The 24,150-nt window shown below is 44.5% G+C and overlaps 1 protein-coding gene across 1 annotated transcript; it reads right to left on the reverse strand.

The window, feature by feature from the left end:
- Nucleotides 1–15,913: 15,913 nt before the first annotated feature.
- On the reverse strand, nucleotides 15,914–23,360 carry ZNF662 (zinc finger protein 662). Its single transcript, XM_044915841.1, has 4 exons — nucleotides 23,271–23,360; nucleotides 21,566–21,692; nucleotides 20,820–20,933; nucleotides 15,914–17,708 (listed from the first exon to the last, which is right to left on the reverse strand). The coding sequence occupies exons 1-4, from the start codon at nucleotides 23,358–23,360 to the stop codon at nucleotides 16,684–16,686; spliced, it is 1,356 nt and encodes a 451-aa protein (XP_044771776.1). The 3' UTR covers nucleotides 15,914–16,683.
- Between the last annotated feature and the right edge of the window lie 790 nt (nucleotides 23,361–24,150).

Here is a 24,150-nt window from a genome sequence, read left to right on the forward strand (position 1 = left end):
ATCTCCAGTAAACATCTCCACCCCAGCTTTGTCCCTAGTGACTCTCCCAATGTTAACACGATGTGCTTTGGCCCACAATGGTGCCATCTGCATACCTGTTCACTGACTATAGATTACCCATGTCCTAGAGGGTTCTTTCCTGCATGCCCAGCAACTATAAACCAGCTCTAGCCTGAGCAAACCAGATCATTTTCTGCCACCTAGTGGACTACAGCTATACCTTCTCCAACCAGGTTTGAACCTCAGCCTTGGGGAGAAACCTCCCTTCCAAATTTATGCTCCATCAGCCCTAAGGTACCATATCGCATCCTCTTATATCTTATAGGCTATTCTTTCATCATAGCTTAATAATTCTTTTTGTTGGGGCACCTGGGTGGCTCAGTCGGTTAAGCAGCTGACTCAGGTCATGATCTCAGGCTCAGGTCATGATCTCAGGGTCGTGAGATCGAGCCCCTGCTTAAGATTCTCTCCCTCCTTCTCCCTCTGCTCCTCCCCACTCACTGTCTCTCTTTCTCTAAAAAATGATAATAATTATTTTTATTAAACTTCTCTTGTTTTTTTTTTTAAAGATTTTTATTTATTTGAGAGAGAGAGAGCGAGTAGGGGGGGGGGCAGAGGGAGAGGGGGAAGCAGACTCCCTACTGAGCAGGGAGCCTGACGTGGGACTCGATCTCAGGACCCAGAGATCATGACCTGAGCCAAAGGCAGTTGCTTAACCAACTGAGCCACCCAGGTGCCCCAAACTTCCCTTGTTTAAATCACTATTGGTTTCTGTCTCCTAATTGGACACAAACTGATAAAATCCTGGATGTTATCAACTGTACCACTCCATTCATTTATCTCCTTTGAGGACGTTAAAACTTCCTGACCAATCCTGCTCTGAAGAAGCTTACCACTGCAGAGTTGGAAATGATACTGAGCCAGCTGGAGGGAAAATAAAAAATAAAAATACAAAACAACAATAACAAAAACCCAGCATGTAAATTTTAAATAGAATAAGGCTTTCTTTAAGAAAACAGAGATGAAGGAGGCTGTGGTGAGAAAGGCAGCATCAAACTGGTAAGTTTGAAAAGGTCTTAAGGCTAGCTAGGATCAAAGAAAAGGGAAGAGGTGGGTAGAGGTTACCTGGGGGAACAGAAAAGGCAGGGGCTCAGAGGTAGACAGTGAGCAGAGAGGAATGGCTGGAGCTGAGTGAGCACTCTGGGGAGGGGCAGGAAGTAGAGTTGGATTGGGATAATCAGGCCAAGAAGAGGAGGGCCTACTAACTTGCATTCGGCGGATACATAGACCAACACTTACATTTAAAATTTTCTCTCCAGGATGAATTCTCCAATGGTGAATAAAATTTGAGTTCCAAATGAAGACTTCCCACATTTCTGACATTCATAGTGTTTTTCTTCAACATGGAGCCTCTGGTCGTGCCTCATGCTGAGCTCTTACGGCAGCTTTTCTCCCACTCGTGGGGTTTTGCCTAAGGGTGGATCCATCGATGTGGATTTGAGCTGACTTTCCACTTGAAGGCTTTGCTGCAATCCTTCCACTGATAAGCTTTCTCTGGTGCTGGAGGAGAGGTGAGCTCTGAGCGAAGCCTTTCCCACACTCCTTGCAAAGAAAGGATCTTTCCCCAGTGTGCAGTACTAGGCGGTGAATGAGCTGTGAGTTCAAACTAAAATCTTTACCGCATGCATTACCTGCACAGGATTTTTCTCCAGTGTATGTCCTCTGATGTAGAACAGAGGTGATCTGACTGATGGCCTTGCTACAGTCCCTGTATCTGAAAGGCTTCTCTCCAGTGTGGGCTTGCTGGTGCTGAGCTGAAGCCAAAGCCTTTACCACATTCTTTGCACACATAGGACTGCTCTTCTGTTGTGGGTCCTCTCAGGGGTCACCCTGCTGGTTACAGGTGGACGCATCTCCACCTTCAGACCCAGTTTCAGTGAAGTGCCTGAACAGAAATAGAGTTGAAGGCAAAAGCTTTGCCACGATCCCCACTCATTGGACTCTTCTCCAGTGTGGATTCTCCGTGTTGAGAAAAGCCTGACCCACAATTAAAACGTTTGCCATACATATCACATTTATAGGAAATCTCTTCACCTGGAAATTGCAGATGTGTTACATGATAAAAACTGATTTTTTTTCTGATTTCTTATGTGGATGAAATCTATTTTCCATAGGAATTTTCTCGTTATTTACTCCCTTCTTTGCTGAATCGCTCTTATTTTTTTTTTTCATCCCATCCACTCTGAGATTTCCTGAATGCCTCTCTTATCCTCTGATTCGTAAGTGACTTGAAAACTAGGTCTCTGAAAAGGTCTCTTAGATGTTCTCCTGAAACTAAGCCACAGGACTTGCTTTTCTCAGAAATGTCTTCTTTGAGGCCAAAAGCTCAAATTCAGCTCTGATTTCACAAGCTGACTAAAGAAATAATAAATGTAAATGTCTTAGCAATGTCAGAAAGGGGACGGGATCATCAAGGATATGACTATTTCCTGTAAATGCACAGCTTTTGTATATTTGCAGATTGGTTTCATGGAGTATAGAGGATGAAAAAAAGCCAAGGAAAAGTCCTGGGAACCAAAAGGGGGTGGGGCTATGTCTGATCTTATGGTCAGAGATGCAAAGAACACAAGAAAATTATAGTTGGTCTGAAAGGGTAACATTGTTGATAACAGAAATCTCATAATGGGAATGGCCTGAGAAGACTAAAACAGAATGGGAAAGTGAAGAAGCTACTATGTTGGGCAAGCTGGGGGAGGGGGCAGTACAAATTGAATGTATTAATAAGGAGATTAACAATTAAGAAGAAAGAAAAGGGGCACCTGGCTGGCTTGGTCATAAGAACATATGACTCTTGATCTCGGGGTCATGAGTTTGAGCCCCATGTTGGGTATAGATATTACTTACATAAATAAAAAAAAACTTAAAAAAAAATTTTTTAAAGAAGAAAGATAAAATTAAATGATACTCCTATTATTTAATCAGATGTCAAACAAATCAAATAACTTGGCTATTCCAGGTTAGGGGTATATGAACAATGTGTAAACTCATTCATGCTATCAGGAAGCTTGCACATTATATGGAAACATAAGTAACATACAAAATTAGAGAAAACTACATTGGGCCAGGAGAACACAGGTCGAACCTGCCAGATATGCTAATTAATGGTCATTGTAAGGTAGCAACATTTTGCCATCACGGTTTAGCTCTAGGACAGACATAACAAAATACCACAGACTGGGTGAGGCAACACAAATTTATTTTCCTACAGTTCTGGAGGCCAGAAGTCCAAGACCAGGGTGCCAGCAGGTTGGAGTCCTCTGAGGCCCCTTCTTGGCTTGTCGATGGCCATCCTCTTGTTGCCTCTTCACATGGTTGTCCCTCTGTGCATGTGCACTCCTGGTATCTGTGTCTTAATCTCCTCTTCTTATAAGGACACCCGTCAGATTTGATTAGTGCCCACTCTAACAACCTCATTTTAACTTAATTATCTATTTAAAGACCCCATCTCCAAATATAGTCACATTCTGAGGTACTGGGGGGTTAGGGCTTCAACAGAGAAATTTGGGGAGGACACAAATCAGCCCCCCTCCCACACTCTGAAGCCACCCTACTCTTAAGCAATGCTGCCCCACTCTCTTTCTATTTACACACTCCAAGCATGTTCTCTCCTGCCTCAGGCCCTTCGTATATGCCATTCCCTCTGTCTGAAATGCTATGCTCCTAAGTATCAGTGCATCTTGATCCCTATTTTATTCTGGCCTCTTTGTTCAAATGTCCCCTCACTGGAGTCTGTCCCTGATCACTCTATCTATCCCTTTCTACACCCTTTCCCTGTTTTATTGTCCTTCATAGCATTTGCCATTGCTGGGCATAAAAATTTATATATTGTGGGGTTCATCCTGTGTTTAAAATGTACTTGGGATTTTAAAAAATCAGGTATGGTAAGATGACAGGCAAGGAGATAACTATATTTGAAAGAAGAATTTATTACTTATAATTCCTGAAAAGTTGGGGGCATGCCACACCACATAGGGCTACATAGGGAAGCACCAGGGTCAGTCAGGAGAAAGAGGAGGGAGAGTCATAGGCAAAAAGCCTTTATTACTATAGTGGTGGGAAGCTGCCAGGTGGGTGTGGTCTACTGGGCAGGAAGCAAAACACAGATGTTGGGGTCTGTAGCTGGGGCATTTGTAATATAATTTCTGCACACCCACGAAAGCGAGACAACAGGGGAGATGTAAACAACTCTGGCCGTTAGTTTGGTCTTGTGATCAATGGATGCCAAACATCAATTACACAACCTATAAATATTGGTTAAAATACTCCCACAGGTTTGGTGTTATGCCAGTATATTCAAACGTCAGCTAATAGCATAGTAGGATAGAATAAGGGAATGAGTTTCCATAACTAGTTCATGCCTGCACTTCAAGTCCAGTTGACCCTTGAACAACAGGGCTTTGAACTGCATGGAGCCACTTATACGTGGATTTTTTTGGATAAATACAGTACAGTACTGTAAGTGTATTTTCTCTTCCTTGTGATTTTCTTAGTGACATTTTCCTTTCTCTAGCTTACTTTGTTGTAAGAATATTGCACAGAATATGTATAACATACTAAATATGTGTTAAGAGACTACTGATGTTATCAGTAAGGCTTCTGGTAAACAGTAGGCTCTTAGTAACTAAGTTTTGGGAGAGTCAAAAGTTATACCCGGTTTTTGACTGCAGGGACCAGTGCCCTCAACCCCTGCATTGTTCACGGGCTAACCGTATTTCCATGTCCTAAGGGTAATTCTTGCTGCCACCACCCAGCTCCCAGGATTCATCCTGTCCTCTCAGGCCAGGTGTACCTCTTCTCCTATCTTTCTTATCTTTTTTTTTTTTTTAATTTTTTTGGAAAGATTTTTATTTATTTATTTGAGAGAGAGAATGAGATAGAGAGAGCATGAGAGGGGGGAGGGTCAGAAGGAGAAGCAGACTCCCTGCCGAGCAGGGAGCCCGATGCGGGACTCGATCCCGGGACTCCAGGATCATGACCTGAGCCGAAGGCAGTCGCTTAACCAACCGAGCCACCCAGGCGCCCCCTATTTTTCTTATCTGAGACCTCTCAGAGGTCACCCTGCTGGTAAATACAGATGGATGGATCTTTACTTTCAGACTCAGTTTCAGTAAAGTGCCTGCATTGGTTTATCTCAAAACTCCAGTGGATAGAACTGCGAAGAAACCAAAGCTCACCTGAGGCCAAGCGATTAGGGACATACCTGTCATCTTCTAGCTTCTTTAATTCCTCTTATGGAGAAAAGCTCTCAGGAGCTTAAGGCACAGAGAGATACCTCAGCAAGATGGGACTGACCACAACTCCTTGTATAGAACTTCTACCCCAGGTCCTGCTTTAATATTTAACATTGTTTACATTGGGCGGCATGATTCTCTGCTCACAAGAGGAAGATAACAGGCACAGATCAAAATGCTGAGACAAAGCGGACATCATTCTAGGAAGGAGCCTGAGAAAACTATAGGTTCCAGGAATCCAGATCGATAATCACAGGATCACAGGAAAGCAGCCAGGAGAGGAGATGGGGAGGGGAGTGGTCTATGGATAGAGGATTTATACACCAAAAAGAAACATGGAGCCCCAAACTGTGAATAAAGTTCCCTAGAATCCCCATACCAGAGATTGGAAAATGTTTACTACATATGCACACAAACACTGGAAGACCTTGAAAAAGTCCTTAACTCTCAACCTCTGCTTTTTTGCTGTATAGAAATAAAACAGTTGGATTAGGCAACTTCAAAATTCCTTTTCAGCAATAAAAGCCAATGATTCAAATGAACTAAATCAAAACAAGACTTGGAGATAGTTTACCAATAAGATTTTGATGACTCCCTAATACTATTTTTTTCTAAGACATATAGATTGATTTTAAGATGCTTCATTAATTGTATAGCTCTGGCAAGAGTGGGGAGAAGGTAAGTTGGAAAAAAACTGAATAGAAGCCATGTTAAAATTACATACCAAGTAGGGTGCCTGGGTGGCTCAGTCGGTTAGGCGACTGCCTTCAGCTCGGGTCATGATCCCTGGGTCCTGGGATCGAGCCCCGCATCGGGCTCCCTGCTCAGCGGGGAGCCTGCTTCTCACTCTCCCACACCCCCTGCTTGTGTTCCCTCCCTCTCTCTCTCTCTCTCTCTCTCTATGTCAATTAAAGAAATAAACAAAAATCTTAAAAAAAAATTACATACCAAGTTATAAGGCATATCCCAAATATTATAGTGTTATATTTATAAACTATTTCCAAATCCCACTCTGTGTCAGCTACTTAGTTCATCATTGGAAAACAGTACGTTGATTCTGCAAGGTATACCCATTAAGGACAATGCCTGTAACACAGCAGGTACCACTGGTTAGACCAGAGATTCCATACATACCAAAACTGTATGTGCTGGTAGATCTTTACACTTTAACTGGTCTGGTTTGAGACAAAATGGTTGCTATCACTATACCCAGTTCTCTCTCTGCTCACACATCATGCATGAATAGACAAGACAAATCCCACAGCCCAATCTCAGTTCTGTTTTCCCACATCTATGGCATTCTGATGCTACAGCCCTTCAGGAAGGTAAAGGAAGCCAGGCATGTGGGTCATGGGAAAAGTTGTCAGATGATACTAGATACCCCATCTTTGTGAGTATAAAGACTTTAATAAGGACAGAGTAGTCAAAAGCATAAATTGAAGGGCATAAAAGAAAAGACAATGTAAATCATCACAGGTAAAGCTAATCTCAAAGAAGGTTTCTATCCAATATTAACACAAGTAGTGATTCCTTGCAAATTGAGTAATTAGGTACTCCTTGGACATGGGTGTTCTATTCCTCTTAAATCAAGGTGTTGTTGGATCTTTGTACCTATTCGTCCAATATAGGAGGTATTTCATACAGATTGGGACTTCAAACAAGAAGCCTTCAAAAAGGTCAGATCAAGTAATGGGCCGTTGAAAACATATGCTTCAAAAATATCAAAGCCCTATGTAAGTGATCTGAAATGTTGCAGACCTAGAGGTTCCCTTAAATAACCCAAAACATTTTCTAGAATCTGATGTCAGCCATAAAAAAAATCTCAAACATTGATATGAGGACCAAATAAGTCTTTTGCAACCCAAGTTACTTCATGAACAGAGACTGATGGTAAACCCCAGTCAAGTCTGAATCCTCAGAATTTTGATGTTATGACACAAGGTTAAAGAGGATGCAATGAAAAGGGTGAACAGACAGACGTGAAAAATAAGAATTCTTTACCGTCATCCCAATAATTTGGAAGCAAGTTCCATCTTGGAGTAAAACTCCCAAACTGCAATGTACTAGACCCTTTGGCTGTTCCATGGACAGTTGAAGGCTTCCGGTCTGGGCTAAAAGCCATGCCTATCGAGTTAAGTGTTTACAAACCATTTTCTAGGTCCACCTGGAAAAGAAGGGGGTTCTGGGGTTGGGCATCCTAAGAGCAAAGGGTTGGGTGTTCCTAGGGCCCAGAAGCAAGTGAGGAGAGAGGGGAGAAGCGTGTCCACCGCGGCCAGACTGGCCCAGAAGGCGGATGGTGATATCCTTGTGGGGCTGTTGGTATCGCTCCCTGTCTTGCAGCCTTACGGGAAAATAGACGAGAGTGGTGGAAAAGCTGGAAGTGGTGTGGGGTGGGGGAAGGGGAGGAAGTCTGGCCAGCACTCCAGGCCGGGCTACACCTGCTCTAGGCGCGCCCAAAGCGACTACCAGAGTAGGGCTCTGAACCTCCGGACCTGGCTCTGCCCGCGGTCCTTCCAGTCTTTCCAGGGCCAAACCGGACCCGCTCACCGTGGGCTCCATTCGGCCCCTGCAGATTTTCTCTCGACATAAGTTGTGATCAGCAACAGTCAATACTCAAACGGTACCCTCACACTTCAAAACAAACAACTCCCCCCACCCCACCCCGAAGAAAAACACGCTGTGCCAGAAGTGCATTGTCACCATGACCTGCCGGCGCATAACCTCCCTCGGGTTCTCTCTTAAGGAACCGTGGAGACCCCACACCTCAGTGGTTCCTCCTTCAGATCCTGGGAGACTAACAGGAGAAAAAGACAGCGGGTGCTCCCTGCTCCTCCCGTCTTCCTACCTGTCTCCCAGTTCTGATTCGAGGAACCCAGACCCGGGCGTTTCTCTGGCTTCCCTAGAGAGGCGGCAGCAGTTTAGAACAAGAGTAAGAGGTGGGGCTATGCATCCTATTGGATACCGGGTGGAGGGGCGGGGCCCACCTAGGCCAATGAGCAGCGGGGCCCACATGCTGAGCCCACCCCCAGCCCCCATCACGTCCAGTTCCTTTCCAACCAATTTCCTTCTGCGCCTAGAAGAAAATTCATGGTCATGACAGGGGAATTTTAATGGGGCTGATGGGTTTGCCTAGGCAGTTAGCCCAATATTTCAGGATAATGATCAATATTTAAAATTCCATTTTAGTTCTATATTCTGCAAAGAGGAAATTGAAAATTAAGTATTATTTACAATGGCTTCTAAATATATATTTGAAGATAAATTTGGCCAAAGGTGTGCCACACCTGTACAGAAAAACTACAAAATTAAAATACACAGATATACAGTGTTCGTGGATCAAAATCTTCTATATTTTTAAGATGTCAATTACTGCCTATTTGACCTATAGATTCAACCAAAATCCCCGCAGGTGCTTTTGTAGAAATTGTCAAATTGCTTCTAAAAGGTATATGGAAATGCAAAGGAATGAGAAAAGCCAAAACAACCTTGGGGGGAAAAAATTGGAAGACTTACTCTGCCTGATTTCAAGTTATAAAACTAATGGTAATGAAGATGATGTATTGGAATCAAAATAGACAAAGAAATCAAAGAGTCCAGAGATAGACTCACATATTGAATTCTGACCCTGCAGTTCAATAGGGGAAAATAATCTGTTCAACAAGTGGTTCTAGAAAAATTGGATAGCTATATCCAAAAAATTAATCTTAACCCAGTCCTCGCTCCATATACAAAAATTGCCTTGAAATGGATGATAGACTTAAATGTGAGAGTTAAAACCCTAAAACATGTAGAAGAAACAAACAAACAAAAAACAAAAACAAAACATGACCTTGGTTATGGCAAAGATTCCTTAAATGATACACACAAAAACACAAACTATAAATAAAAAAAAAAGACAAATTGGATTTCATCTGTCCACAGGAATGCCTTTTTTCTAGTTTGCACAAAGGCACCATTTAGGCTGGTGGTGGCCATGGCTATATGCTTCTCAATTTAAATCCAAGAGTAAAGAGAGGGTATCTCCCCCTGAAACTATTTTCCAAAGTCCTGAGCTCCACTCTGTTTGGATCAACCTAGGTCACACCCATTAAATGTAGAAATGGAAATGGCATTACTCCAATTGATTTAAGCCAGTCAGGGTCCACCCTGCTAGCCGGTAGTGTAGTTAAACCATCCTATATGGCTGTGAAATGTGAGCCTATTAAAAAGAGGAAAGGGGAGGGTGGATGCCGGAGCAGCAACCAATCAAATCCACTACATCACCTATTATCAGTTGCAGGGAAGGAAAGTGCATCTATCAGCTATCAAGCACTACCAGAGATATTGTTAAGATACTTAATTTGGCCTCCTAACTTTGTAGTTTTAGTGTTTAAGCCACAGAACTAGGGTTTTGCCCCATCCTCCTAAGTCTCCATTAAAGCATTTCTATTTTAGCCTTGGCTCCAGAGAAACTTGAAAAATGGTGAGGAGAGGCAGAGTCTGTACCTTTCAACCCTATTTCAGTTGCCCGTGCTTAGGACAAGAGCAGTCTTACCTCTGTCAAGCAGAGGGTGTTACCTGGCACCTTTTGAATATACTCATTTCTAGTTCTTGCACTCTTTGACCTAGGGGAGAAAATTGGCTTTGCAGGCTGGCAGAGCACAACTGATTTTGCAACTGACTTGATCACCCACCCTGGGCAAAATGTCTTCCTCTTAATAAATCTGTATTTCTATCCTGGTGTTCCCTTTATGTTGAAACTTATTCCTCGCTTGTAACAAGTTTTTAAAGGCTCAAAGAAATGATCAACCAACCTCCAGATGAGGTTGAGCTGTACAAGATATTCTTCCCAGCTGCACAATTGGCATTTGGTGCCAGATAATCTTTGTTGTGGGGGAATGCCTTCTGCACTGGAGTATATTTACTAGCAAGCCTGCCTCTACCACTAGATGCCAGGAGCAGCTCTCTCCTCAACTGTGACAACAAAAAATTTCTCTAACCATTGCCAAATTGTCTGGGGAAAGGCAAGCAAAATCACCTGCAGCTGAGAATCACTGACCTATATAGGAAGAGCAAAACATGGTTAAAAATTAGAAGCAGAGAAATATGGCTGTAGTTGAGACCTCAGTTGGAGGTAGATGGGAGGTACAGTAAAACCATCAATTAAGACAAATCAGTAATACAGTTTTGAATATTCACCTAAAGAACTTGGATTTTGTTTTTTAGGCAACAGAAAATGATTAAAAGATTCATAGAAAGAGGGTGATATAAACAGATTTTCATTTTAAGAACATCTTCTTGATCTTACAGAGAGGATTGAAAAGACAATAGCTATCACAAAACTCTGAGATGGTAATTATGTGAAATAAAACCAAGGGGGTGGAAAGGAATGAATGGGTCATGCCTATGTCTTATGTATGCTTTGAGTTGATTTTCAGTTACCATATTAACATCGTCATGGGTGGCTTCCCTCAGGTATGTCTGTTACCTTTTCAGAATACTTTCACTGTATACATCCTGGGTTTTTTGGTCTTTTGTGTTATTTGCTACCAGTTTCCAGCATATTCCATTCCCCTCCCTCTAGTTTCCTCTTCACATGGGTTTGCATTTTTCAAAGGAACATCAGGGAATCTGATCTGCCACCCCCAGGACAGACATACCAGAGGAGCTTAGCCCCACTTGCATGAGTATCCTTTGAGTCTGCCAGGAAAATAATAAAATAAACTTAGGGCCTGGTGGTTAGATCCTATGCATTCAGAATTACTATGTTCTCAAAGGGAACAGGGCAGAGTCAAAAGCCTATGACAACCTCTCCATAGGGTGCTTTTGGTGGGCAGGAAACACATCTGAAGGGAAGAGTAATGTATAGTGTAGGACACCACCCAAGACAACAGTTGATTGTCAGATAGGCAAATTTACATTTTGGCTTCTTTGCTCACACCAGTTCTTTCTCATTTCTTTTTATGTTATCAACAAAATAAATTTTTGTTATATATTTGAAAATGAGTCAATAGCTTTCTATCAACTTTAGTGGGTTCAATATACAAGTGATCAGAATGGGTCTCACGCTTCATTCATACTAAGCACACTTTAGTCCAGCCTAGACTAGGGATGCTGGAAATGGGGATAGAAGCCGAAAAATGCAGTGGCTTAACTCCAACACCTATATCACTTACACCAGAAATATAGTTCTTCTCTTGGGGAAAAAAAAAATTCAAAGCCAGTTCTTCTTGTTTTCTCTTTTTGCTAAGGTAAGGAACTACCTTTTTGCTTACTTCTCAATCACTCCGCAGAGAAATGACTTTCAGCTTCAGATAACATGCTCTAGGGGACTCTGTACCTCTCAGTAGTGGAACACTGCTCAATAAAACAACACAATAGTGGATATGAAAAATATCTGGTTATTTCACAAGAATCCAACTTAAAATATAGATAACATTGCAAACCCCAAATTCACATAGGTCGGGTAGGGGGGCCTAGAAAATACATCAAAGAGACAGGAAGCTATCCACTAGAGAATCTGGAACTGAGAGTATTATACTCACATTTGGAAGATATGCGATGGTATGACAAAATATCAGTCTGGTGATATTCATGTAATTAAGCATGAGAGGTGCCTATTTAGCCACTCAAACTCCAAGCAACTGAGATGCGATACAAATGAGCAGCTTATGTGACTACTAAGCAGGAGCAAGTATAACATTAAGGTGCTGTACTAGACACCGGTGCTTTCAAATACAAGCCTGGATCACTAGGACTACGTTGCAAATGAGAGAAAACCCAAATCTAACTAGTTTAACAAAAGATACATATTGGCTCACATAGCTGAAAAGTCCAGAGGTAAGTCTCACTCAAGTAAGGTTTGGGCTAGTGGCTCAAACAATGTCACCAGGGACCCAGTTTTTCTCTTCTTTGCCACTATCTTCTTTGATATTAGCTTCATCCTCAGGCTCCACATACTAACATCAGGAAGCTCCAGATTCTCCCCTCACCTGCCCGTTTAACAGAAAAAAAAAAAAAAAAAAAGAAAGTATTGCCCTAGTTCAAGGCTTCATATCTTCCTATATACCATACAGAGGAGGATAGAGTGTCTTCTTCGGTTGCTCTCAAAGAAAAGCTTCTCTTTCAGAAGGCCCAGTAAATATCTCCTCATATCACATCGGCTCTGGGGCCAAATAGGACAAGTTAATGGACCTAGGCTTAGGAAGTTGTGGGTGAGGCCAAACCAGGTGGCCGAGAAAGTATGTTTTCCCAAAGATTATTTGGGTTATTGTCCCCATAGAGAAGGAGAATGGATGTTGGGAACCAAGTAAGAGATGAATAATATGGAACACTGACTCAGCCTTGACAAAGACATGCTCAGAATTGCAGACACTGGTTTGAGTTGCTTCTAAGACAACTCTGTAGCTACCTCTGAGTTGTAAAACAGGAGGGATTTCGTTATTCATTACCCCAAGAGTTTCTGGGCTGGCCAACTAATTGTCATATGTGAATGACTCTATACACTATTTTTACATTTCCTCACTTTCTGATCCTACTTCTGAAAATTCTGAAGACAAAATTTTACCATAATCAATTTTGATTTTAATATATTGCTAATTGCAATTTATCAGAAAGTATCTTAAATTTCTAAATTTTCTTTTATATTTATATTTCTCCAAAATTTAGGAAGTATTAATTTTATTCCTAACTTTGAGATGTGTGGAAAGTGTCATTACAAACTGGAAGGTCATCCATGTTATGAATCCTTCATCACAGACTATGTTCTTTGATATGGGCTCAGGGCTTTCAAGTACCTGTCTCTGGGGCTCTGGTAAGGTAAAGACCAGTCACGAATTCTCTTAGTAGGGGCCATCCATTTCTACACGCTATTTCTTAATCCCTCTGAAACAACACATCTTTTGCCTATTTTGATAATTCTCTCATTGTGATACTCCTAAAATTTGTCTTGCCATTCCACCACTCTGCCTACAAACATTTCCATCTTAGAGGGAAAGAGTTCCTAGGGTTGATCAATTTCCATGATGCTCCTCCATTAAGTCCAAAATGCTTCTTCTTTTTCATGGTTCCATTTCTATGGGTTGTTCTTCCTATTCATTCTCTCTCTCCCATTTTAAGATACTGACATCATCTAGCATACATATCATCCTCACTCTGGGAATTTATTAATATTTAGGTTTTTAATGATCACCTCCACGTAGCACTAGTCCAAGCATTCAACCCTATTATCAAATGTGCCTGTATAATGTGTCCACTAGTAATATTGCCAATCTCTCACTGACTACTCTTTCTTAGTATCTTTTTCTGGCACTTCCTCCTGCCCAACTCCCTAAATACTGAGTTGGTGTTTCAGAGGACTCTATCCTGGGTCCTCATATTTTGCTATGCTCTCTGAAGGCAGTACTGTCCAACAGAGCTTCCTGAAATAATGAAAATGTTCTGTGTCGACACTATCCAATATGGCAGCCAACTGCCAAATATAGTCATTGTGAGCTTGAAATCTGGGCAGGGTAAGAACCTAAATTTCAAATTTAATTTAAATACCTACATATAGCCAGTGGCTACTGTGTTCAGTAGAGCAGTTCCAGGGGATTTCGTTCATTTCTTCCCACAGCTTTAAATACCTTCTGCTCATTTGATGACTCCCGGATGCAAAGTTCTAGATATGACTAACCCTGAGCTCTAGCCCATGTATACAACCACCACTTGAAATTTCTACTTGTATATCTCACACATATCTCAAATGTTAATCCAAAACAGAGTTCTCAGTTTCTCCTTCTCCAAACCTATTCCCATTCCAGTCTTACTCATTCCGGTAAGTGGTCCGCTGTCTAATTCAGCTGCTGAAACCACAAACCAGGAAGCTGTCCCTAACTCCTCTGTTACTCCTGTATCCACTCTGTTAGCAGGTCACTGATTTTATTTCCAAACTATATCTTAAATACATTTTTTCTCCATCTCTATTACCACCACCCACTCCAAGTCATTACCATCTCCAACCTGGATTGTTAGCAAACTCCAACATGATCTCTTCTTCCACTTTCCTCCCTCTATAAACAATTGTCTACTTAGCAGGCAGCGATCATCCTAAAATGTGAATCAAACATGTCATTCCTCCACTGAATACCCTTTAATGGCTTTTTTTTAAAGATTTATTTATTTATTTGAGAGAGAGAATGAGAGAGAGAGCATGAGAGGGGGGGGGTCAGAGGGAGAAGCAGACTCCCTGCTGAGCAGGGAGCCCGATGCGGGACTCGATCCTGGGACTCCAGGATCATGACCTGAGCCTAAGGCAGTCACTTAACCAACTGAGCCACCTAGGCGCCCCTGGCTTTTCACTTAGGTTGGAATTGAATGATCTGGTCCACCTGTGTCTACAAACCTAACTTGTGCCTCTCATACCCTTGATAATTATGTTACACCCCAAACCTTTTGGTTTCTTGAACATGCCAAACCCTTCACACATCAAGAGTCTGCAGAGCTGTTCCCTCTGCCTGCTGTTCTTCCCATTCTTGATACATGCGCCTTCTTCTCATTCTGAGATTTAACTTTAATGTTACCTCCTAGGATAGGCCTTCCCCGACCATTTATATAAAGAGGTTCCCTCTCCATCATTCCCTCTCTGTAGCATTCATTTCCTTCATAACGCTTAGCAATTTTTAATCAATTACTTGATTTTTTTTGTTTGGTCTCTCTCACTAGATGAATGTTCCAGAAAGGCAGGAAGTAGGTCTGACTTACCATTGTTTAGCAGCACCTAGCATAGTGCTTTGCATACAAGCAGGTACTCAGTGATATTTGCTTAATAAACTTCCCCCAAATGCCTGTTCACATCACTCATTTCCATTTCTTGGGTCTGTTTAGTACAAAAGTTTCAATGCTTATTAGAGGTTACCCTAACTGGACTATGCTAAGCCAAGTGGCTTTAGGCTTCAGCAATCAGATAGTGTGTTTGTAACTTTCAGGAAGCAGTTTAGTCCAAGCCAGTCTCTGGCTTCTCTTCCTTGCTCCTTAGTCAACAATTACATTACCTGGCTGGGAGCTTCTAAAGTGGAATGCCTAATTAGCAGAGAGGCAAACTGCTGAAAAATGGCTCTAAAGGTGAAGTCTGGAATGTGTTTCATCTGTTTTGGCCAGCACTCTTCTCTGAATAGAGCCTTTGTTTCTCTAACCCTTGAAGATGGTCAGTACCATTCTCTAATAATACAGCTTACTCCGGAATGTGGGCTATCATGATGATGAGAAGGGAAAGACTGGAAGGGGATCTGGGATAGTGGAACAATGAGAGGGGTTGTAGCTATACAAATTTTTATGAAAACAAAACAAAACAAAGCCTCCCACTTGCTTTACATTTTCCCAGTCCCAGAGTGCTATCTTCTAACACAAAAGGAATCAGGTCTCCCAAGACTGCACAATTCTGACTACCCTCCACTACTTTCCTTAAGTTACCTTGGTGACCTCAGGGTGGACACAACTTCAGAGGAAGAGAAAGTTCTGGAGTTGGCAATGTAACTGCATTGTCATCTACAGCAAATATGGTTTTCAGTGAGGTAGATTTATGAAAGCTGAGTACTTGTATATAGAAAGAATATATCCAGGAAGACACACAACCAGTAACAGTGGCTGTCTCTGAGAAGGTAGACTGGGAGATAGGAGTGACAAGGAGAATTTACTTTTCACTGAACACCTTTTTGAACTATTTCAACTTTTTTTTATCATGAGCATGTTACAACTAGTCAAAAATAAATAAGTTTCAAAATTTGAAAAACATAAAAGAAATACAGTGTTGGTCCTCAAAGAGACATTTAGCTGGACTAACACAATAAGACATCAGAAAAATATAAGACAGCACGTAGTTAAATAACAATTTGGATAGTACTGATCACAAGTAGAAGAGGAAGAGAGGTCTGTTTGGCTGAAGGAGCTGGGTATTAGACGAGAAAAGGAAATTTTTAGCCTAGGGAAACTTGAGTGAATAGAAATGAGCAGAAGCAGAAATGTGCACAAATAAAGAACAGTAGACTCTGGGGTCAGATAGACCTGCTTCCAATCTCAATTCTGTAACATATTAGCTAAGTGACCTTGAATGAGTTTTATAACTTCTTTCAACCTCAGATTTCTCATTTGTAAAATGAAGATGAGTACCTACCTCAATAGGATTAAGAAAAACTAAAGATTGTATGTAAAGTGATTAGCATAGTACCCAACAGAGTAGACGCTCAACTAAAAGTTGCCTAGCATGAACATGGTCGAACAGGAGGACCACTCTTGCTAGAGCACAGGGTATCTGTTCAGAAGGGGTAAGATAATACTGGCTATTAGAGTTATAACAAACTGTGGACAATCACCTTGTTTTGTCTCTGGGGTTCCTGTTGCATAAGAATTATAAGCAAGTACCACCATTGTGCATTCTCTAATGTTCAATGTGAGAGGTCTGACAATTACAGGGTTTCTCTCTGGCATGGCGCCTCTGGTGCTTAATCAGAACAGAATTCTGACTGAAGGCCTTCCCGCAGTCATTACACTGATAGGGTCTTTCCCCAGTATGGATTCTCTGATGTCGGATAAGGTGTGCCTTGCAGATGAAGCTTTTCCCACAGTCAGTACATTCATGGGGCTTCTCCCCCGTGTGGACTCTCTGGTGCTGAGCAAGATCGGAGTTCCACATAAAGCCTTTCCCACAGTCCTTGCATTCATAAGGCTTCTCCCCAGTGTGGATTCTCTGATGTCGAAGTAGGGCTGGGTTCCGAGTAAAGCTTTTCCCACATTCCTTACATGTATATGGTTTTTCCCCAGTGTGGATTCGCTGATGTTGTGTAAGGCTTGTGTTCTGACTAAAGCCCTTCCCACATTCCTTACATTCAAAGGGTTTCTCTCCAGTATGTATTCTCTGGTGTCGAATCAGGTTTGACTTCCAAACGAAGGCTTTAGCACATTCTTGACACACGTAGGGTTTCACCCCCGTGTGAATTCTCTGATGTGCAATGCAATGTGATCTAAAACTGAAAGTCTTTCCACATTCCTTACATCCATAGACCTTCTCTCCATTATGAAGTCTCTGATGTTGGTCAAAGTCTTCATTTTGATCAAAACACTTGCCACATTCTTCACATATATAGAACACCTGCTCACTGAGAATTTTCTGATGTATAGCAAGGTGGGTATTCACATCAGCATTCTCTGAACTATCTTCTCCTGAGACCATCTCATCTTTGACAATCACTTCTATAATATCATTTGCAGTGTTCTCCATACTTCTCCCATTGGAATAGTCAGACCACCTCCCTAACCTGCTTTTTTCCTCCTCACAGGTTTTTCCAAACCAGAATTCCTGGGAGCCACACCACCGGGGTCTGCTTGATAACACCATGTGGTCCTTTGCCTCCTCAAAACGTTCCTCCTTCAGAATAAAATCTTTCTGACTCTTCAACACACCCTCTGAAAGAAGAAATCAAAGCTGCAAATGTCATCATTACCCATGACAGAGCAAGTAAGGTCACCAAGTGGTACTAATGTGTCCATTTCACTCCAAGTGTCACCCCGTGTCTCAGCGGCCCTGTTCTAGCTGAAAATGGCACAACAGGGCTTATCACACAGAAAGCAACCGAAGTGTACGCCACAGAAAGGCAGAAACTACACAGAGTCTAGAGGGGAGCTCTCCAGAAATAGTTGAATTGAATCTAAGGGAGACAAGTCAGAATTTCTTCTACGTAGTCCGGTTTATAACATGAGAAGAAGAGGCCAGGGTTCAGGGCAGAGGACCTGTTCAGAAATAATGAATCCTTTGGGGTATACCTGGGGAACCTGAACTTGCCATAGGCAGCGGGAAGCAACAAGGAGAATCTTCCTCATACCTGTCAACATTAAAAGGAAATGTGGTCTTCCCATTCAATCCAGTTACCAGGCCCACTATGAAAAGTGCTTCCCCTAACTATTTCAGGCAAAGACTGCCTCCTCTTTGTGTCCACAGTGCTCTATTCACACCTCTGTTACAGCACTGCACTTTGCTGTAATTATATATTTATGTCGAATGTACCATTAGACTATGAGCCCTTGCAGGAGAAGGGCCATATATTACTTGCTTTCTGATCCCTAAAAACTAACAGAATGAATAAAATACAGCATTTCCTTTTAAAATTTTGGTTGACTGTAGCAGCCAGCAGGCCATCTGTTCGGTTAAAGCCTAAGACCCAAGACTCACCCGAATTAATCGATCATGTCCAAATGAAAGCTGAAGTTTAGAATTTAACTTTGCTCTTCATCAAATGGTTGACTTGGGGATTTTTAGAGGGATTTTTACTTAGAACATAAATGGTAAAATGGAATTTTAACAGTCTACAAAAGAAAGACAGCAGAAAATATGTGCCTGGGAGGAAAGTGCTCATTTCCCTCACTTACCAGTACAGCTTAGGCTTGGACCCTCTCCTCGAAGTTTCAGGTTCAATGGCTCTTCCACCTGCTCAAGATGGGAGATCCCAGCAGGCTTTAGAAATGGACATCCTGCCAGGGTCAAGATATAAATAAGGCTGGCTCAGTTGGAGTGGGGCCCATTAGGAAAGGTGCAGAGATGGAAGTGGTAAGGGAGAATGAAGGTGGGTGGAAAGACTGGTACACAGGAGACCTGAAACTTGAGGAGGAGAACAATATAAAGGACAGAAGACAGATGCAGGGAAGTTGAAATTCCATCAGTTCCCCAAAACATGAGAATGTATCTCTCATTTTTAAATGTCAAGGGGAAACAGGAAAGACTAAGTTCTCTTCTTCACCTCCCCTAGAAGGCAAAAGCCAGTTCACATGGAAAAGAATCAGGATGGGATGGAACTGCAAAGAGCTGTTCCTGAGGCTATGCTGGGAACCCACAGTCCTTTAGCTTCCTTCCTGTCTATCCACCTATCTATTGCCTTCTCTTTCTACAAAGGATCAACGATGGGTCTCTCTAAGGCATCCATTAGACATGGACTCACAGCTTCACTCAGCCATTTCCAGAAGTCACTTCTTATTCTAATGACAGACACCTCTAATTGCAAAGGTCCACTCTAATAAACTCTTCTTCAGGCTTAGCTAAGATCCGTCTCTTTGTAACTCCCATCCAAAGCCTCCCAAGAAACAGAGCAATTCCTCACCCTCCAAATGACCACCTTTTATCTTGCTGAAGCCAAGGACTGTGTGTCTCCTGATATTCTCTTAAGACAAAAATGGACTTTGAATAGGGGCATGTACTCAAAGGAAGTTTGCTTCAGGCCAGGGAGCTAGGGTTTTACTCAAGGAATAACTTAGCTGTTGGCTTTCTGCCTAGAGCCAAATGGGAAATACCCTTGGGTGGTGGGAGTTTAAGCACTGAGATCCTGAGAGAAGGCAGAGGACACTGTAGTTGTCTCTCTACATCCAATCTACCACCACCACCAACCCCCACCCTCCTCTGCCGCCCCCACCATTATGGAGTAGCCATGCCCTTTGGAAAGGAGGGATCCCAACTCCAGTTCCTAGTGTAGCCCTCACTGGTCTAAGCCAAGCAGGTTAACCTATCCCACTCACTACATGAGAGTCAGTTTCAGAAATCGGCAGTCCAGGCCAAGACAATCAGTGCATACTATTTCCCTGGCCACAGTGACTGGTTTAGAGTTGGCGTAAGACTTAAGATGGTACATGGCAAAGGCCTGAGGAAGGCCTGCCCTATTTCTCTCCCTAGGTATGAAGAAGCAGAGCCTTGGTTACAACTACCAATCATCTTACAACCACAAGAGGAGCCAGACTGTAGACAAAGCCAGCATACAAGGAGATAGAAAAGAGCAGAGACTGAAGCTCTGATCAAGCTGTACCTGCACCCTCCCTATGAACTTCCTACTTACACAAAACAGTAAATTCCTCTTTTTTGTTTAAGCTGGTTTGCACTGGGTTGTTAATTGTAACCACGATCATCCTAACATGGAAAGACTGCCAGACACAGCAAGGAACTGTGAGAATGGGGACATTGAGGACAAAGCTCAAGTTCCACTGTGCCCACAGAAGAGCTCCTGTGGGAAGAAGATGGAATGGGGCCAGGGAGGCAAAAAGGGGACACAGTTGTCACTAGGAAATTAGGAACAGGAAAGCCCTGTGTTGGGCCTAAAGGAATGCCAGGGCTTTGCCCACCAGAAACCCCTGAATTGGAACTATATGGCTCAGGGTTATTGAGACTTCTTGATTTCTAATGATAAAGATGGCCATGATACCCCAAAGGGCAGTCAGAATCTTCTGCTGGAAGACTATAAGGAGGCGGGGAATGTAGAAAGGCCACCCCAGTGCATCAACAGAAAAGTCAGGGAGTACAGATGAATGGTGGCCACGATAAGAACAGCGGAAATGGGTTAGAGGCAAAACCCATGAATGAAGAGGAGCCAGGGTGAATAGTAAACAGACTCAAGAAGATGGAAAATCATGGGAGCACAGAAAAAGAAAAAGGAATCCCACTAGTGTCTATAGTACTAGGTTAAGAGAACACATACCTATTACATTTTAAAGATCAAGACAAGGGAACTGGTCAGATGACTGGCACCTGTCCTCACTCACCTGAGGAGATGCCCCTCGGGCCCCCTCCATCCAGAGCTCCCTGAGGAGCTTTGCACCAGGGTGCTTCCCCTCGCTCCAGCTGGGAAATCAGAGCCGGTTTGGGAAATGGAAATGCTGTTTAAGGGGAAGGAAATGGGACAGGCAGGTGAGTGGGGTGACAGAGAGCAATCCTGGGGTTCCTCCCAGGCTTTGTCTTTAGGGGCGGAGGGGAAAGAAGAGACTTAACTAGGGAGAGCAAGAAAAGGAAGTCCAGGGGAAGGGACAGGAGACACAGGGGAGCGGGGCCACGAGGTCAGGAATTAGAGTAAGAGGTGCTCAATAACAGTCTGAGTGAGCAAATGGATGATTCCACTCATTGAGAGATTAGGCTTTCTTGTTCTCTCCCTCTCTTAGAACTCTCAAGTTCAGACATCTGCATGAGGACGCTTGGTATTGGGTTCAATCTCCCAAACTGAGTGGGTGGGAAACTGAGGGCTTGGTGGGGCACCAGGAATCTGCTCTTTTCCTACTCTACCCATAGCATAGGGGTTGGGAGTTAGGCAGCTCTCACCCTGGGGCAAGAAAGTCTGATGTGAGGACCAAATTCCCACTTCCCAGCAACCACTGAGGCGGGGTCCTTATTAAGAATCCAAGGGCCTGAGGTTGCCACTCAGGTGGGGGTTATCAAAGATTCCTGAGCTTCTGAGGAAGAAGGAGTCAGGAAACTCTGAAGGGCAGAAGCAGAGTCCAAAAAGAAAGACCCTTACCCAGGGAAGCCACAGCCCCATAATTCTCCAGCATCACATCCCTGTACAGCACCCTCTGAGCGGGGGCCAGGCCGGTCCATTCGTTCTCAGAGAAGTAGACGGCCACATCCTCGAAGGTCACTGACTCCTGAAACAACATGTGTTTAAATGCCCCAGGACGATCTCAGACCCAGGCCTGGAGTATGGGGTAGACCAGGCACTACGAGGTACTGGAGGGGATGCCAGTTGAGTTTCTGGATTCTGGAACTCTCTGCGGATTTGCACGCCCTACTTACAAAGATATAAGGGATCAGCCATCAATTTCTCACGTCTCTTCATCCCCTCATCTTTTTCATGAGTCTCTGCAAGTTTTCCCTTTTTCATCCTTATACCCAAAACCACTATCTGCACTCTAGGTGCCCTCATTTCCCAACAGCGGGTGCTCCAGGCAGAGGTCACCAACCCTTGATAACAAGTGCAACTACCATCTGTTGAGCCTGTGCCAGGCACTTTACCTATATTACTTTGTGTATGCCTCACAGCCTCTGAGGAGGCGATTCGATTCATTTTATGGAAGAGAGTGAGGCTCAGAGATTCACTGCCCCCAAAAGTACAGAACGGAGACAGAATTCAGGGCAGTCGGCCTCTCCGGCTCTTCTTTACTGTGCCACACCGCCTTCTATCCTCACTCAGCAACCCCTGCTGCCCCGGGGTGAGGCTCTTTCTCTTCTCTCCCTCCGCCCTCACTGTCATCAGCCACAGAGGCAGCTAAGGGCACCCCAGCACACCCGGGCTGCTCTGGACGCTGTCCTCCGAAGGGCAGGTCTGAACTCTGACTTGACTCCCTGCACTCTGCCACTCCAGCATCCTCTCTCAAATGCCCCGCCCTACTCTTCCTTCCCCACTTGCCAGTTTTAATGTCCCCCTTTCCTGTATCTCTGGGAGCCCAAGCTTCTGCACCTTCTCTTACCTTCTTCCTTAAGAAACACCAACAGTGCTTCCGCAGAGCAATCAAGGCTTATCATCCCAGCTACTGTCTCATTCAGCTCTCAATCTCCATACTACGGAGAGGCTGATTCTGCTGCATTGCACATCGGTCCTGGCTTAGAAAATCCCCACAGCGACTGACGCAGCACCCCAGGGCTCAAAGACTCTGGCTGGCTCACCCTTGCCTGCCTCAAAACGTCCAAATCCTCTGCACCGGGGACAATTCCATTGACTATTCAGAGACCCAGCTTACCGGCCAAGGATCATCTCCTGCACCACCACCCTCATCCCCTATCCTGTCACCATCCTCTTAGGAACCCAAATCCTTTCCTTGCCCAAATCTGTGTCCTTGCACCTGCAGCTCCCCCTGCCTGGAGATGCAGTTCCTCCCTCCTGCGCCGGCAAACTCAGATTCATCTCAAGACCCACCTCAAACATAACCAGCACTGTAAAAACCAGTGACACGGAAATGCTGGACACTCGTCGCGGCGCACAGCGCTCCGTGAACACCTCCGCCCCAGAGCTCGGCTCAAGCCTGTGCAGCTGCGCGTGTGTTTCCCCTGCCGGCGCAAGTCTGGGGGATGTCGAATCCATTCCGCTCCCTGCCTCTTCCTCCGGCCCCTCCACTCTGGGCTGCACCCCGATTTCCCGGTCGCCGCACTGCCCCCTCCGCCCCTCCTGTGGGCCTAGAGCCCGGGGCAGAGCCGAGCCAGCTCCGTGGCGCCGGCCCCGCACTCACCGGGCGCGCCCGGGCCGGCGCGGGCTGTCCCGGTAGCAGCTCGAGTGCAGGGCCGAAGGGGGCCCCGCTCGCCAGGGCCGTAGCCGCCATGGCCCGGGCCGCCCTCCCGGGAAGCGAGCGCGCGCCGGACCCGACCGGGGGCTGCCCGGGGTCGGGGAGGGACGCTCCGGCCCGGGGCGCGTCTGCTACCGCGGCCCCTCGCCCGGGAGCCCGCCGCGCGAGTCCCGCACTCCACGCCCCGCGGGCCGGGTCGGCCGCGCCCCGCGCCAGCTCCCTACGCTTGGCGCGAGCCAGAGCTCCGCATCGGAGAGGTGGAGGCGGCCGCACTCCCGCCACTCCGGCTTCTCTAGGACGGCGGAGGGCGGGTGCCACGTCTCTGTGGTCCTCCCTTCTTGGCCTGCGAAGAAACAGGGAGCCGAGAGCGCGTCCCGCTCTCCCAGACACACCAACCGCCTCGGGGCGCCGCTGTGGGAATGCGGGGGAGCGGGCTGTTGGGGAGAAGGCTTCCTCTGGGAATCCTCTCCCAGCCCTCTTCTTCCCACTGACCACCCCTCTCTGCCGCACTGCACTCGTAGGATGGATGCTGGTATGAAACAGCGCACACTTCTCTTGACATGCCTGTTCATAGATCTCCATCCCTTTCCTGGGCTCTGCATTCCCAGAGAGCAGCTAATGGCCTTGATAATCTTTGTGCCTCTAATATCCACCCAACGTCTAGCACCTCTTATGGCCCGGTTTCTTTAAGTGCCAAGACTTACTTGTTGAATAAAGGAAGGAAGGAATGTTGAACTAGATTTTCAGTTGAAGAAAGTAAGGCTCAGAGAGAGGAAATGGCTTATCTCACATCACACAACATGCCGGGAAGCTAAACCTTTAAACG

This window comes from Neomonachus schauinslandi, chromosome 1 (assembly GCF_002201575.2).
Source record: "Neomonachus schauinslandi chromosome 1, ASM220157v2, whole genome shotgun sequence".
In the NCBI taxonomy this organism is placed as follows: Eukaryota; Metazoa; Chordata; class Mammalia; order Carnivora; family Phocidae; genus Neomonachus; species Neomonachus schauinslandi.

Bases quoted from the DNA above. Each gene is read 5' to 3' on its own strand.
- ZNF662 (XM_044915841.1), bottom strand. From the start codon at position 23,360: ATGGCGGCTACGGCCCTGGCGAGCGGGGCCCCCTTCGGCCCTGCACTC. The intron at 21,693-23,270 runs GTGAGTGCGGGG...ATGTTGTTTCAG, and splicing joins CGCCGGCCCGGGCGCGCCCG to GAGTCAGTGACCTTCGAGGA. The intron at 17,709-20,819 runs GTGAGTGAGGAC...TTCTTCTTTCAG, and splicing joins CCCGAGGGGCATCTCCTCAG to AGGGTGTGTTGAAGAGTCAG.